The sequence below is a fragment of the Amphibalanus amphitrite genome, unplaced genomic scaffold (genome assembly GCF_019059575.1).
Source record: "Amphibalanus amphitrite isolate SeventyFive unplaced genomic scaffold, NRLGWU_Aamphi_draft 001146F_arrow, whole genome shotgun sequence".
Classification (NCBI taxonomy): domain Eukaryota; kingdom Metazoa; phylum Arthropoda; class Thecostraca; order Balanomorpha; family Balanidae; genus Amphibalanus; species Amphibalanus amphitrite.
The window spans coordinates 110,138-126,764 of NW_024882640.1; the positions used below are offsets into that span (position 1 = coordinate 110,138).

The window sequence follows — 16,627 nt, forward strand, 5'->3', positions numbered from 1 at the left end:
CTTACATTTGCATCCCCACTTACATCCGACGGGTGTGATCTAGGTACTATAGGCAGGCCAAATGAAATACTAGCCCCTTAAATCGATTAACCTATTCTTATATAATGCGCATTTTACCGGCTCAGGCTTAGCTAAAGTTCCCAATGCATGTCTCTGGTGCGTTGAGCACTAGCGAAGCCGGAGCAGATGCTAGCAGGATTCGAGTGGATGTGGTTCGAGCTACCAGCGTCCCCTGTGAGTGGTACAGGCCGCCGGCCGCGCCGTCTGGTGCCTGGTGGCCACATAGGACGGACCCAGTGCGGTGGACTGGGAGGCAGGTGCGGCCGGGCGATCGATTTCCGCTGCTAGGCAACGGCCTCTCCACACAACAAACCACCGATAGCACGGCTCCAGGAACGCCGAGCAACAGACTACGCTCGTGTTTGATGTAGACGGTGTGAGTGGGTGGGATACCGTGTTTGGGTGAGCAGGCTATGTTCGAGAGATCAGTCCGCCGAGCTAACAGTGTTCCCTAAACTTCAGAGTTCAGAGCTTACAGTGTTTCTCCCTTTTCGAGGAGTATCGCAGTGGACCATCGCCTTTGATGTTTGTGCCGCGTGCCTTATGGTTGTGATTGTGTTGAGAACAGCAAGCAGCTGAGAGTAAATATGGTCTCGGCTGGCGACAAGCAGCCCCTGACGGCGGCAGAGGGCGGCAGTCAGATGCCCGAGGGCCTGGTCGAACGGACGCGGCGCTCTCTGTCGGCGGTGCTCGGCGACAAAAAGCACAAGACGACCGGCAGAAACAGCCAGGGAAATAATGAACTGCAAGGCTGGCAGAATCCTTCGTATGAAATGACCGAAATGGAACAGAGCAAGGAGGTCGAGGTCAAGGAAGCCGATGTGGATGATGGCAATGTCGAGAGTGGGAAGAGGGTCAAGAAGACCGATCGACACGCATCAAAAGGTCGTCGAAAGGATCGCGAACGTCGTAAGAGGCCGGATGTTCTCGTTGAAGAACATGAAATGGAAGAGAGGCCAGGTAAAAGTGTCTCCGCTGATCCCGGCGCCAGTTTGAGGGTGGTCGATGAAACTGCCGCCGGTCAGGGCGATGGGCCGGCGAACCCTGGCGAGCCGCCCAGCAGACCCCCGCGTCGCCCGGGCCGCCGTGGCAGAAAGAAGGCCCATGTACCGAGCGACCAGCAGGCGGCTGAGCTGGCTGAGACGCACGGCGTTCCGCACACCGCTGAGGAGGGCGGCGGAGAGCCGGCCGCTGCGGCTGACCAGGTGCTGGGCGTGCTGGTGCACCAGGCCGACCGGCTGGACGGCGCCAGCTGGCACCTCAGCCGGCCCATGGTGCGCGTGCAGCTGGTGGACGACGCCACTGGACAGCCAGTGCGCAAGTGTGACCCGCATCGGCACGTCACCTACTTCTACGAGCCCGACGGCGTGGAGACCATCCTGCCGGCTCTGACGCAGCCGGGCACGGCAATCGGCGGCGGCCTCATCACCTGGGACGACCTGCTGCTGTTCAACGAGCCGGTCAGCCGGCTGACGGCCGACGAGCCGCGCGTCTGCCTCCTGTTCGAGCTGACCACGGCGCGGCCGGAGCTGAGTACCACCGCCTGGGCGTTCCTGCGGCTGCGCAGCGCCGCGCCCGGCGGTCGGCTCAACACGGAGCGCCGGCTGCGGCTGCAGCTGTACCGGCCGCCGGGCGACCGGGCGGCGCGCACCACACCCGCGCTGAACTGGTGGCGCTCCGGCGGCCGGCGGCACCGGCTGGCCGCCACGCTGCACGTCACCGTCAGCGCGCTGCTGCCGCCGGCTCTGGAGCCCGGTCGGCGCTCACTGTACCCCACCCAGCCGGAGGAGGCGGCCGGAGCGGCAGCCAGCCCGGAGCCGGGAGCCCGGCGGCCCAGCTCGCCGCTGCTGCCCACCTGGAGTCGGCTCAGCGGCCAGCAGTGCCGGCTGCCCAACACGCGGCGCGCCACGCTCGCTGACGACTGCGAGTCCTGTCAGACGCTGCGGTTCGACGGCAGCGGGCAGCGGCTGGCGTGCGCCGTCCAGCGGGCCGCCCAGTTCCCCGTGCTGGTGTACCAGGTGGCGAGCGGCCAGCGCTCGCACGCGCTGCTCGGCCACGCTGGTCTGGTGTACGACCTGCGCTGGGCTGACGACCGACTGGTGACCGCTTCGGCCGACTGGACCGCCCGTCTGTGGCACCTGAACGAGGCCGGCCGGTACACGGCGCTCGTGTTGCCACACCCGGGCTACGTGTACTCGGCGCTGTTCCACCTGACTGCCCCTCAGTTCCTGGTCACCGGCTGCTTCGACGGCGTGGTGCGACTCTGGGAGAGCGGAGTGCGGGACGCGCCCGGCGCCGAGCCGCGGCTCGCGGACGAGCTGGTCGCCGGAGAGACGCCCGTCAACAGCCTCTGCTGCTCGGCGGACGGTCGTCGTCTGTACGCCGGTGACGCTCGCGGTCGGCTGAGCGTCTGGTCGTGGCGCGAGGTCGGCGGCCGACCTCAGGTGACCCTGGAGCGTCGACTGGCCCCGGAGGAGGTCGGAGGCGCGCCAATCGATCACCTGGAGCTGCACCCGGCCGGCCGGCGGCTGCTGGTGCAGGCGCGCCGCGGTGTGATCGCCGTGCTCGACACGGACCATCTGGTAACGCTGCGCACGCTCGGGGGACACCTGCACAGCCGGACGCTGGTGCGCGGAGCGGTGACCCCGTGCGGCACCTACTACCTGTGCGGGGCGGAGGACGGGTGCCTGCACGTCTGGGCGCTCGATTCGGGTGAGCGGTGCGCCACCTACACGGCGCTGGGCGGGACGCGACCCGTGGTAGGGGTCCACTTTCACCCGTGGGAGCACATGACGGCCGTGGCGTCGCACCGCGACCCGCGCGTCACCGTCCAGCTGATACAGCACGAACGGCAGGCCGATGGGGAGCAGCTGGGCCTGTCGCTGCTGCCGCGAGCCATCCAGCCGGCACCCACTGACGACTTCACAGCGCCGCCGCTGACCCCACCACCGGCCCGTGACGAGCCTCCCGAGGACGAACACGAGAACCGCCGCTTCCAGGCCATCCTGGACCGTCTGGACTCTGTGATCGAGGTGGCGCGCGGCGGCCCGGCCGGTGGACGGCTCTCGGAGACAGTGCTGAGCGCACCTGCCGGCCTGGCGACGAGCGAGGGTGACGGGGAGCTGCCGGCGGTCCACCGGTCCCGCCACCGGCGCCGACGCAGGGAGCAGAAACAGAGGGACGCTCTGAGCCGTACCGACCCGGGAGTGTGACCGCCCGACCTGACCTCGGGGGGGGGGGGGGGAGTGTGCAGGAATAGAATTGCCGTATTGATGGGGGTGCGCGCCGAGATCTGTTAACAAACTGGGCCATGTTGTGTTTGTGATGTTTGTTGGAGCTTCCTTGGGCAATCATTTGAGATACGCCAGTACACTTGTCATTGTGTTAGTGCGTGTTTTTTGGTCGTTCTTCGATACACTGAAGAAAAGTGATCGTCTAGTACTGATTGACGACAATCCGCTACACGATAACCACAGCGTCGTTATCTCCGATAGTAACACGGCTACGGAGGGCCACGCAGTGCATCATGGTCAGAGCCACTCTCAGACTGACTGATGAAACATCCAGAGCCTGCACTGATTACGAACTGACACTAGCGTAGCGGCGCGATAACGGCGTTCTGCCTCGATAGCCACGTCACGAAGGAAAGGACTTTGTGTCGCGTAGGTCAAACTGTCTGGGTCACTGGTGATGAATGTCTCATGGGTTCGGTTCTAGCATGTGACGTCTGTAGACGTGTGTGGCTCCTATTTAGTCAGTTCGTGTTCTCATATTTGGAAACCGAACGGGGCGCGCCCCCGCTTTAAGTGGGCCCACTTTAACTTAGTCAAGTTAAATACTTTAAGTTAAGAGTTCACTTAAGTGGCAGTTCTGCGATATTCTTGCAGCGCGGATACTGCGTATCTGGTGTGCGACTGATGGCCGTGGCCGAGAGGCAGCATCACACTTTACGATATATTGCATAAATGTGGCGGTAGCCAGGCATTTATCATAGGGACGAATCCCCGCACACAACATACCTAGACATACATTAACATGCATGTTACGGATACATACAAAATATACGTAGGTACAAAACAGGACCTTGGGCCGGCGGGCGCAGATTAGGCAGCCTCTCTGGCCACATTGCACCACGAATACCAACAGCCGCGGGCCGCGCTCGGGGCGCCGCGGCGGCGGACCGGCCAGCTCCGGCCGGCTGAGCAACAACGCGCGATGGGAGCGCGTAGTGAGTGACGGCGCGCAGCGAGGGCGGCGCCGGGCGGGGTAGCGCGGACGGGAGGGCTGGAGACAGTGCCGATGCCGGGTCCAGCGCTCCAGGACGTGCGCGCCCACCTCGGAAAGACTTACACGTTTTTTATCATCACAGCACTCAAGTTTCCGGCGCCGCCCCTGGCGCTGGAGAGCGCCGGGCGGGCCGGGAAGCGCGCGTCCGCACCACGCCATACATCACAGAGTCCATGAACACAATACACATTAGCTAGAGCCCGGGGTAGGCGGCTGGCGCGCGGCGGGCGGAGCGCCACCGCCGCGCAGGGGCCGGGGCCGGGGCCGCGGGGCGAGCCGGCGGCGGCGGTCGGCCGATCGGCTAGAAATGGAGAGCGTCCGAGCGGTCCGAGTCCTGCCGGTGGAGGGGGCCCGGTCAGCCGCAGCCAATCAGACCCACACTCGGCCGACAGACAGACAGACACAGCCACAGACACAACTGACCACCGCAAGTGAGCTAAATCTGAAGCAATAAGTAACTGGAACGGTCTGGCTGCCAGCCCATGATTACCATGTCCCCCAAAACACCCCTATAAAAATATTAATGATCCCTAGTGTGTTCCCCGCGCAATGAGTCGCGATTCGGCCGGCCGCGGCGCTCAGCCGGCGGCGGGACTCACCTGACGGTGCCGTTTGTGCTTGTGCTTGTGCTTGGGCGCCGAGGTGTGCAGCGAGGCCACCAGACTGCCCGGGTCCGACTCGGAGCTCTCGCGGCGACGTTTCGCCTTGGGCGCCTCGGCCGGCGTCACCTGGCCCTTGCCGATGCGGATCTTGAGCGAGTTGCCCGGGCTGGAGAGCGGACTGCTCTCACGCCGGATGGTCAACTTGGGAATGAACGTGTCCGCCGCCGCCGCCGACTCCGTGCCCTCCAGCTTGTCTTTGGAAATGGTTATCTTCAGCTTGGGCTCCTCACGATCACGGTGCTTGTCCTTCTTCTTCTCCTTATGCTCCTTGTGTTTCTTCTCCTTCTTGTGCTTATGCTCCTTATGCTCTTTGTGCTCCTTCTTTTTCTTCTTTTTCTCCTTGTGCTTGTGGCGGTCCTCGCGGCCCGCCTCTCCCAGCAGAGAACTCGTCGAGATCGGAGCATTCATCAGAGAGGGCGGCGCCGACGGCACCTTCGCCAGCGCCACGTCCTCCGACGGAGCCGTCTTGAACGGCACGGCCGCCTGAGCCGCAGACACGGGCGCCACCGGGGCCGGCGGCGGCGGCGGGGGAGGCGGCAGCGACGGAGCGGGAGCGACCAGCTCAAAGTCACTGTCGTGGCTGCTGATGGAGTTGGAGCGCGGCTCGCCGGGCAGCGGGCCGCCGCCGCGCGGCAGACGGATGCTCCCCGTAGTGCCGCCCTTCAGAGGGCTAAACATGGGGATGTCGTCCACTTTGGGCAGCACCAGCTCCGGATCGGTGGGCGGACCGCGCGAGGGCCGCGTCGCCGGCGGACTGAAGATGGAGCCGCCACCACTGCCGTTCGTGGGCAGCTTCAGAGGCGAGAGCGGCTTCGGTCGCGACTTGGACTCGGCAGGTGGGGCGCGCGGAGGCGCCGGCGCCGCGGCCGGTGGCGGGGGCGGCACCACGGGCGGCGGAGTCTTGTGCTCTACCTTTATAGGCGGCGGCGCCGGAGCCGGCGGAGGCGGCGGCGGTGGGGCGGGAGGAGACGATTCGGTGAAGAACAGCGGAGACAACTTCTTCTCCATCTTTGGCACAATGCTGGCAAGCGACGGCTCGGGCTCTGACGGCGGCAGCGCGTCGGCAAGGTCCGGTGAGGTAGTGCTGAACAGCGGCGATCGCAGCGGACTAATGATCGGCGTCGGCATGAACTCGTCCTTGATCTGCGCCAGAGCCAGGCTGGCCGAGAGCGGGTCCCGGACCGGCGGCGGCGGAGGCGCCGTCGGCAGAGACACGCCGTTCGGCTGGTCAAGCCGCAGCGGCGACCGCTTCTCCTGCTTGGTGGGCACCGAGGACGAGACGGGAGGCGGCGGCGGTGGCGGCGGCCGCTCCACTTTGGGCGCCTTGCTGGAGGAGGGCGGCGGCGCGCCGGAGCCGGCGGCCGCGGACGGCGCCGACCGCCGGTGATGGCCCGACTTGTGGGCCGAGTCACCGTCAGTCCTGTGCCGCTGCGACGACGGGTGACGCGCCCCGTGACTGCCCGACAGCTCCTGGCCACTCCGCGAGTGCGGCGGCTTGTCGGCGGTGGCGGCGGCCGACGGCGGCGCGGACGGGTGCGGCCGCGCGTGGCCGGGGTGCGGCCGAGAGTGCGACTGCCGCGGCGGCTCGGCGCCGCGCTGCGCCGGGTGCTCCATGCTATTCAGCAGACTGTGCCGAGCGTCCACGTCCTTCAGCAAGTCGCGCACGTCACTGACACTGCTCGGTTTGTGCAGTGCGTCCTGGCGCGGCTTGTGCGAGTCGCCAGAGGCACCCGGCTCCTGCTTCAGCGGCGGCCGGGGCGCTGGTCTCCGGTCGCGCTCGCTGTCACGCTTCTTGTCGACCTTGAAGTGCTCGCGCTCCTTCTTGTCGCGGTAGGCGCGCGCTGCCAGCTTGTGCGAGTCGGGCCGCTGTCCAGAGGAAGAGCCACTCGACGAGTGCGACGGAGGCAGCGGCGGCTGGTGCGCCGTCCGCGACGATCCGCCGTGCTCCGGAGCACCTGGGCGGGAACGAGACAGTTACACAGCTGGAGCAACACAAACCTGCGAGTGCACATGCGCAGCACAAGCCGCATAGCCTGGTAACTTATCTTTTTCAGGGTACACTAGGCGATAGGTTACTTTTTTCGTAGCTACATTTTTCAGGGTACACTGAGTGATGGGTAAGTTTTTTGGCAGCTGATTATTTTCGGGGTGCACCGGGTCAAAGGCAAGTTTTTTTCAGTGGTCGGTAAAAGACCTACACAAAAAAATTACAAAACATCACAAAAAGTAAATAAATAAAAGCTCACTGTAAAAAAAGAGAAGAGATAAGAGGCGAAAAGAGTCAGGTGAAAGAACATGAAGAGGATCGAAGAGGAGAGGAGAAAAGGTTAGAGGATAAACCATCAAGAGGGGTGGGTGAAAGCGGCTGAAGAATTGAGGTGATTAACAGAGAAGAAGGGATGGGAGAAGCAAGTATAATTGAAGAGAGAAGAGCGAGACGATCTAGACAGATATAGGCAGAACTGCTGAGACGGATAGCTGATACTGTGACTGTCGGGCACTGACCGGTGGGTCTGGCGGCGGCGGCCGGTGGAGCGGCGGCGGACGCCGAGGCCCCGGACGGCGGCGGCGGCGGCCCCGCCAGCAGCGGCGCCGACGGTCCCGCTCCAGCCGCCGCCGGCGCGCTGCCGGAGCTCGCCGCGGACGGCGGCGCCGGCTGGCGCGGACGGGACGCCTCGTTCCGCTGCCGCTTCATCTGCTCCGCCTCCTGGAGACACACAAACGGGCACAGAGGTGTGACGATCGGTGCGCGCTACCTAACCCCTCCCGGCTCAGAAATGGAGAAGACGGGACAAGTGGACATCAAACTAGTCAATGCAACTTGAATAGACAGCTGTGAACACTGAACAATTTGGTTAGTAAAAGTGCAAGTCTCCCCAGCCTTCAAATGAAGCTTGCAAATACATTTCACGGAAATTAAGAAATAACAAAAAAGGTAAAGAAATCATGGCCTTCTTTCAGACTTGACAAATGACAAGATATATCATCTTACCTGATCACTGATGGCCCGGCTGGACTTCATGATCTTGTTCTTCAACTTGGAGGGGCACTGATTGAAGATGAGCAGGAACTCCTCACTAACGCGCTCTAGTTGTTCCAAAGTTACGTCCCGGTCGACGTACCAGAACCAGTCCTTGCCCTTGGACGACTTCGGGATCTGGAAAGCGACACAATGTTGGTAAAGAACGAGACAAAAATTAAGCATCTTAAAGGTAGTGTGCCAGCTTTCTTGGACCGTATGGAGTTAATGGCCCAGATAAGGAGAACCGGATTTTTAGAACTTATCCATACCTTCAAAACTCATGGAAACGTCTTAAATTCTTCAAATTTTGAGTACCCCAGTGCGAAATTCGCCCCGACGGGTTGTCGGTCGTACCCCAACCACATTTCACACCACTATGAACAATAAATGCACACACTGAAATCGCTTTTATCGATATGCTCATCCAATCAAGTTTCGATAAACCCGTTCATCATCATCTCCTGCGGTTTCGAACACGCCTGTTAGGTGGCTTCTGATGCTCGTCGAGGTCGGAATTTCCAAATACGCGTGGTGCGTCGGGCCGCGCGCTCTGACTTCGGCCAAGAAAAATGCGTCAGCTGATCATTGTCATTTCTGCCACTTGCGTGTGGTGAAATGGGGTCATAACTTATAAGAGGGCTTTTTCATATCAATTATTTTACATAAAATCATATTTCAAACCATAAATAATGTTCGACAGCCAAATAAAAGAAACAATACCAATACGGGCTTACAGTTTAAGGCTCGACATTGTGTTGTCTACGATTAGACAGCTGATAACTCATTCCCGTACGTCGTATGGTCGTAACACTATAATGACCTTTGCTTATTGTCACAAGTGCGCCGCAATCGCGATTGTTGCCCGACGCCTGTTTGCAGGTGAGCCCACTACAGTTGTTATACATATCTAAAAACCGAAAAAACTTTTAGGCGAAAAAGGCACTATTCCAGGCCCATTTTTGATTTTTTTGCGATATTAGGTAAAAACAGAAGCTTCTTATCCTAGGAAAAATAAAATGGGAAATCTTTCAAAGGTGGCACACTACCTTTAAACATTCCTGTCTAGTCGGGTTTACGTTGCAACACCTCGTTCACATTAGTGCGCTGTTTCTTTTCAAGAAATGCAATAACAGCTAACCGTAAGAACAACCAATCACATACTGATTTACAATTCTATAAGAATTGCATGTCCAGCACACGTAGCGGTCGGTCATCAGCGTGTCTTACCTCGTGGCCCGACCACTTGTGGACGAGGTAGATACAGACACAGGCCACCAGGGTGGAGCGGTACTCCAGGCACATCATGGTCAGGTGCAGGCTGTCAGCACGCAGAGGGAGGGGGAGGCGGACTGTCAGCCACCCGAGTCCGGACACCTCACACACGCGGACAGACCACACAGACACACTGCGGCGCTCCTTACCAACACCGGCACACCGCCTCACCAGCCAGTCCGGCCGAGCGCAACACAACCGCGCTCCCGCCAGACCGAGAAAGAGCACGCATGCGCGCAGACAATATCTGGGCTCAGGCGTGTCCGACGCGGCGCGTGTCGGCCTGAAAAGGTGCTGTTGGGCGGGGCGGCGGCGCCCCGCGGCCACGGCTCGGCCTGGGGGCGCCGGCCGCCGGGCCGCACTCAGGTACGGTGAGACACGTCTGCGGAGTGGGACAGTGAGAAGAGAGACCCGCCACCGATCAGTCAGCGGCCAGAGCCGGCGCTACCTCTACTCAGCAGTCGCCGCCTGGCCAGCGGCCGGAGACGGCGCATGTATCAGCCACGCCACACATTACCCGGCGGCGTCACAGGAGTGGTCAGCCTTCGGCCTAACAGTATGGCGTAAAGAGGGGAAGCGTGGCACAAGAGAAGCGACGAATTGACTCAGAGTCGCCTTAGAGCTGAAGCTTTACTGCTTACATTGCTAACGTCTATTCACGCATAAAAACTTTAAAAAATAGAATCGAAGATAACTACTGCATGCGCACATAACTAAATAAAAAATAGGTAAAATGCAAAGATATCATGGGATGAAATTCACTTCGGGCTACATTTCTTAATCAAATAACTGATGTGGTGAACAAAACCGAAAGCATTAAGTCCCTATTACATAATACAAAAGGGTGGTTTGACCATACATGGTGAGGCCGAAGGCTGACCAGACCTACGACGCGAGCCGGGGAACGTGTGGCCGGGACGCGCCAGTCTCGGCCGGTGGCCAGGCTGGCCCCCCGTCCTTCCCAGGGCAATCACCTGTTTGTGGCCATGAAGTAGGACGTTTGCGCCAAGTCCCTGCTAGCTGTGGGTGCGTTTGCCACACGGACAAGAGACACCAGCCAGCAGCGCGCGGTGCGGAGCGGGTCAGCCGGCCGGCCGACCCATGGAAAATGGAGAGCCTCCAGTTAGCATTGCTGCCGACTGGGTTACCATTCCCTCCGCACGGGCACTTCCAGCGACAGGCTAACAAACTGGCCCCATTGACGGAAAAACCCACCCTAACTGTACTTACTGAGCTTAGAATAATCTACTTTGTAATATACTATGAGAGCCAGAAACAGTTCAAAAACTAGCTCAAAACACAGCAGAAGAAAATATAGACTTAGCTGTTGTCTTACATTTTTATCATTAGCATGATAAAATGACATCACATGGGAAACAATTCAAATAAAATATTTGCAAGATTATCCCTCTAAGCACACTGGCACTGACATAAATAGACAAAACAAAACAAAATTGCATCAAGATACAGTGTGGTTACTAAGATGCACAAACAAAGAACACACACAAATCACATTATCGCCAGCTGTAGCTGAACCAGCATTGTGAATGACATTCTCACCTTTAATGAGTTGACAGCATTTTACAACATGAGTGTGAGGGTGATCAATAGAGCAGTCAAACCCAAGAGTTGCGAGGAGGATGTTCTCGTTCCTCACCAGCTCGTCATACAGCTGCTTGAATTTCTGAAAATGCACACAAAAAGTCAAGCTTGGCACATCTGGTGTAAATGAAAAGCTACAGACATCATTAGCTGCAGAACAAAGAATACAAACATCCAGAAATAATACAGCAAATAAAAAATTAAGATAGGAATGGATGTGATTTTCGAATACAATGATTTAATACATCAACTTATGATGGCAAATGAAAGCAACATAACTGTTAACTCTAAAGGCCGTTGTACACGGGCAACTTCCGCAGGCAACTCTCAGCAATCGGTTGCTCGGCGACTCTGGGCAACCGATCGCCGGGCAACCGGTGGCAGCATGCGAGCAACTCCTAGCAACACCGATGAATTTGCTTTCACATTGCTGACGTCACAATTACGTCACGCCGAGGAACTGGGCGACTCTCGACAACCGGCATTCCAGAGCCCACCGACAACCGGACGCAGATGTTGTTTGAGGTTTGTGGCGTTGGATATTAAAGTTTTCTGCATATTATATATGCATCGATAGACGATATGTATTAGGTAATGATAGCTTGCCTGTGCCATCGTTCGCTAGTGATGCCACTATCTTTTGAACGCCAAAACGTGGTATTAAAAGTTAAAACAAATATCAAAGGTTGGAGTAGCTTGTGTATGTTGTTTATCTGTGGCATGGGTTGATAATCACTAAAATGATAATTAGTCCAAAGCGATTGTTTTATTGAATGGGTGCTTTCAGGGGTCATACGCATTTCATAGCGCATTTCTGCGCCCTTCATGGGCGCAGAAATGCGCTACGAATATTTGCGCCTACGAAGAAATGCGAGACGAAATAAAACGACACGAATAAATGCGCCGAAGAAGATTTGCGGACGAAGAATTGCGCGACGAAGAAATGCCATACGAAGATTTGTTCTGGAATCTTCAGACTGGGCCCACTAGCTTGCTGTGAACTCCGACTTATTGAGATCTACTCACTGATATAGGGCTCCGATATTTGGAATGAGATTTAGAACACCAATACAGGCCCAAGTGGTTAATTTTCTTTAAACATAAGTAAAAATGGCCCACTTTCGTTATATATTATGCCCCCAGGTCCCCCCAGAAAATGGAATTAATGGGGCCCGGGGGGACGGTCCCCCACGGTTTCTCCGGCACTGATCCCCACCAACAAATCAGAATTGAGACCAATATCCAACCTGTCAAAATCCCTTTCAGATATCCTGACTAGTAATCGGCATTGAAAAATCTAAGAGGACGGTATTTTGTAAATATTTTGCCTATTTGCTGCTCCATAGCTGCATGCTCGTACAGCAGAAGCGGCCAGCAACACCGCAGCAACAGCCAGAAAGTTCAAAATATTCAACTTCTCGGCGATCGAGAGCAACAGCTCGTCCATTGGTTATAATTATCGTGACGTCACGCTCAGCGACCGTCGGCGATCGTCGGATGTTGCCGACATATTGGGCAATATTTGAACAACCCTGAATAGCATTTGGCAGCACTTCAGCAACCCAGAGCAACAGAAAAGGCTGTCGCCGAGCAACCGATTGCTGGGAGTTGCCGACGGGAGTTGCCCGTGTACAACGGGCTTAAAAGCCCCTTGACAACGATACACAAGAAAGTACCAATGCAATACCCAACTGACAATTTGTCCAGTAAGCACCTCAACAATAAACAAAAACATCCCATTAAGTGCACTTGAAGGCAGTATGGAACCAGAATTACACAGTCACACCTGTCTATCTAAGCAGCTCAGCTGCAAACCAAACGGCAACTCACGTCTGACTTGACGTCCAGGGGCTCCTTGTTCATGCAGTTCCAGCCGACCTTGAGAAGGTGCTCCAGCTTCCTGGGCTGTTCCTCCACTTTGCAGGCCAGGAAGAGGCAGCATGGTGCCATCAGGTTTCGGTGGAACTTGGAGAATGAGTGGAACATGTAGAACCGATGCATGTACACGATGGCTGAGTTGATGCACAGCTGGGATCTGATGTTATTGGTTAAGGAATCCACGGTGAAACTCAGTTGTAATATCCACTTGATAATACTGACAGACACTAAATAGGCAGCTACACTATCAAATATTGTGAGACTATGCAAGAAAATACAAGCAGACATAGTGCACTAACCCTCGCCCGTACAGGGGGAGGGGTCGAACGGACCTCCCCTCGGTTTTTCGCGAATAACTCGCGTAAAAAGAAGCCGATCGCGACGAAATTTGCAGTACCCTCGAGTTAATCAATCTTATACCCACCCTGAAAATTTCATGACCCTGACCCAAATTACCTTTGACTGTGACCTATTTCTAGAGACCATGTTTGACCGGAATCGCGATTCGGCGTATGTCGGCTCGGTTTGCAGTCTTTTCGTGGTTTAAAGCGTTCAAACATATGACATGATGTTGGTCCCATGCATATTTGGGTGGGTGTCAAGGTCACCTGACGGTCAGGTCAGGTTATTGACCTTTGATGACCTCGGTTCACAATCACTTAATCAAGTTTTTCATGTTTCTTGGCTACGTTTTGGAGCTGAATTCGAATTTAGCAACCATTTGAACATTTACAAAGTAGTTTTTGTGCCTTCGTAACATGTTACCAAGCTGTCAGACAGTTGACCCCTACTATGAAAACCTGGCAGGACTCCTATGTTCTGGTTGACCTGACCTGGCCCAAATGCACAAAGACATCATCTGTGATCAAAACTAACATGATATTCATGATCAGCACCCCAAAAACCCCATAGAAGTCATACTGTTTCAGTGTTACTTCAGAAGCATGGGGAAAATGTGATAGGTAGGTAATGCAAAAAATTCCTGGAAACCTTATCTCTGTATGAGGATAGCAAGCAGTGGTTATTGATTAAGGACCAACATTTCCATCATGGATGTGATTACAAAAGCTGACAGATAGTCGGTAGTCCTTATGGCTCATGCTAGCATTTGATTATGTCCAAGTCAGTACTAAGGAAACATCTGCAATTGGTAAACTAGAATAGCTGAATTTGAATGCCAGTAGTAAGGATCCCCAGATTTGTTGTTTATGTGCCCCAATATTTGGGCGGAAAATGACATTAAAATAAAAATCATTTTGCACTCCTACCCTAAATTCTTAACACAATTTTCCACCCTCCAATTTCATGGAGGAAAAGCATTGTGTGGATGGTCATTTTACACTCTACATTCTACCAATGAAATTTATGCTGATCCTTTTCCCACTGATTGAACTTAGTCTATATCTGACCAGCAATTTTCAACACTAGTCTGTTTGTTGGTGATAAATTTTCCCCTTTAACACCCAAGCCAAAATATAATGTTGGGATTATCCAGTAGTAAAAGAGAATTACAGGAAGCAACTGCTTCCTGAAGCAACTACTTCCTCTCTGAATCACACAAAATCCCTACACACATCCCTCTGATGATTGGGTTTGATAATGTGACCATTGCCCAACCTCTGAGGGTTATCTGATGCCTACATACAACCATCCTTCAGTATGCTTAATGTCACAGACCAGTAAGAAAGGCAGCCTTGCATAAAATTTTGATAAGGTATGCTGTAATAAACATGTCATGAGCGGATTTGACAAAAGGCAGGTTCAAGAAAAAAACATTTACCTATCTGCAATCAACAGGAGGCAAATAATTTCAACCTAAGTGCAAATTTTACAGTAAAACTTGCAACTTGAAACTGTCTACCTATTTCAACTTTTTTAAACCATAATAAGACCAAGATTGTTCAAAAAGCTGGCATTTTATAGTAACAGAAAATTTGATGATGATAAAATAAGTGTAACAAAAATAAGAAATATCTACAATGAGAGCTAGGGAGATTTTCAAAGATACACAAGCACAAAAAGCTTTCATTGGAGAGAGCACTAATAGCAATGAAAACAGGCAATGGAAAAAAAGATAATACTTCAGGTTCACCACTCATCTATCAAAAAAGGTGCAAGCCTGTTCAAAATTCTGGACACTTCAATAAAAAAGAATCTCAAATACAGCATAAAATGGCAGATTTTGTTATGCCCTATCAGAAGATCGCATTAAATCCATTCTTGTGGAAAAGGCATGTTCTAACTTAACAACTACCTGACACCACACCAATTTACATCCCTACTGAACTAACTTACTGCATCACCAGTGTAAAAAGAACAATTTTCAAAATATCCTTTTGAAATACCTAGCTTAAAGCTTATCTTTATTACCATGAGCTATTATATTCTAGCAAAATTAAAATAAAAGTAACCTTACTTAATATTTCAGTATCGACAGACCACACAATCAACCTGGCAGCATCCTTTAACTGGATATTGGTTAAGTATGCCAATGAAGAAAGAAATCCTAGGAGGAGAAAAGGGGATGTAAGCAACATCCATATTTTAGGGAAATGATGAAATGTCATTTATAGTGCCACTTGATTAAGTATGATTTAATGTCAGGGATTTGACAGGATTTGCAAGAAATTGATGTGGAAGCATCAACTGACAAGTCATTACGTACCCTAGTTCAAATGCATGTAATTTAATTTGAAGATAAAATAATCCCTCTTTTCTAATACTGGGATGAAAAAACGATAATTTAGTGTCATTTTCTACCCAAAATTCTGAAAAATGGAACACCTCTACCTGGAAAGTTGACAAAAAGATTCACGACAAACATGGCGACTTTATGGCAGAAAGATTCAAAACATTACAACCAAGTTAAAGACCAATAACAAACATACAAGAGATATTAAAGAAAACAAATTCAACGATTTTATACAGCTAAAAGCTCGATAAAACACAATTTTAAGCAATAAATGAAAGACTGATAAAAATGCGGCAAAAGCGCAGCACGCAAAGGATACACCATGAGTTTCTGTCCCATATCTTGCACTAGCGTTGCCGCCTGTTGCCTGTAGAATAGCTCCTTCCTCATATCTATCCCATCCTTCTTGCTTGGGGTGTTTACAAGCTTTTCCTTCGAGAAAAACCATCGATCTTGGGTAGCCATCACTGCGACACAGATTCGCCGACCACGCTACACAACATGGCGTCGAGAAAACTGCGCGTCGGTTGCCGCCAGTTGACAATGAAATTATTATAAGAAATAGTTTTCAAAATAAATTTACTTTTTCGATAATTTCTTTCAAAGTAGCTTCAAACTAAATAATAGCCTAGTAAATGAATGAAAACATCATTTCGAAAGACAATATGAAATGAAAAGAAAACTCATTTAGGCGTAGCATAATTTTGCGTACGTTACCCTTGAAGAAAGCTGCTACTAAATCAAAAGTCTCATTACCATTACATAATCAATAAATGTTATGATGTTACAATTTAAAATAATATAAGTTATAACTAGAAATAGATGAGAAAAGAAGTGATGAATCATTAAATCAATGAAAAGAAGATACTTCATTGAGCCCTTCAGTTTTCAGGACCATAAATTTTCCCAGTCAACGGCTTGAATGGCATCTGCTCGTCCTGCTTCCAGGGTTACCAAAGCTTGGGATTTGTCCCAAGATCTTGGGATATTGAACCCGACCTTGGGACCTTGGGATTCAACAGCAAACCTTGGGATTTGTCCCGAGCTTTCGACTCCCGCTAATTTTAGCACATTTTTTTAATCATTGGAAAAAGGAAAAGTATTAATAAAGACCAAACAAAGGAATCAGGAATACATCTAACACAACTTAAT

The 16,627-nt window shown here is 53.3% G+C and overlaps 2 protein-coding genes across 3 annotated transcripts; one reads left to right on the forward strand and one right to left on the reverse strand.

Moving 5' to 3' along the window:
- The first annotated feature begins 647 nt into the window (after positions 1-647).
- LOC122370571 (jouberin-like) lies at positions 648-3,272 on the forward strand. The gene has a single exon (XM_043346264.1). It carries the CDS (start codon positions 648-650, stop codon positions 3,270-3,272), a length of 2,625 nt encoding a protein of 874 aa, XP_043202199.1.
- A 728-nt stretch (positions 3,273-4,000) lies between these two features.
- LOC122370576 (cyclin-T1-like) lies at positions 4,001-15,977 on the reverse strand. Of its 2 annotated transcripts, XM_043346271.1 has the most exons (9): positions 15,795-15,977; positions 12,736-12,940; positions 10,864-10,987; positions 10,278-10,323; positions 9,259-9,349; positions 8,002-8,166; positions 7,515-7,716; positions 4,947-6,964; positions 4,001-4,681 (listed from the first exon to the last, which is right to left on the reverse strand). In XM_043346271.1, exons 1-9 carry the CDS (start codon positions 15,938-15,940, stop codon positions 4,649-4,651), a joined length of 3,030 nt encoding a protein of 1,009 aa, XP_043202206.1. In that variant the 5' UTR covers positions 15,941-15,977; the 3' UTR covers positions 4,001-4,648. The 2 variants fall into 2 exon arrangements, with proteins under 2 accessions (XP_043202206.1, XP_043202207.1); XM_043346272.1 differs by lacking the exons at positions 10,278-10,323; positions 12,736-12,940; positions 15,795-15,977.
- Positions 15,978-16,627: the final 650 nt, after the last annotated feature.

Bases quoted from the DNA above. Each gene is read 5' to 3' on its own strand.
- LOC122370571 (XM_043346264.1), top strand. From the start codon at position 648: ATGGTCTCGGCTGGCGACAAGCAGCCCCTGACGGCGGCAGAGGGCGGC.
- LOC122370576 (XM_043346271.1), bottom strand. From the start codon at position 15,940: ATGGCTACCCAAGATCGATGGTTTTTCTCGAAGGAAAAGCTTGTAAAC. The intron at 10,988-12,735 runs GTGAGTTGCCGT...GTGCATTTTCAG, and splicing joins CCCTGGACGTCAAGTCAGAC to AAATTCAAGCAGCTGTATGA. The intron at 7,717-8,001 runs GTAAGATGATAT...GTGTGTCTCCAG, and splicing joins GCCGGGCCATCAGTGATCAG to GAGGCGGAGCAGATGAAGCG.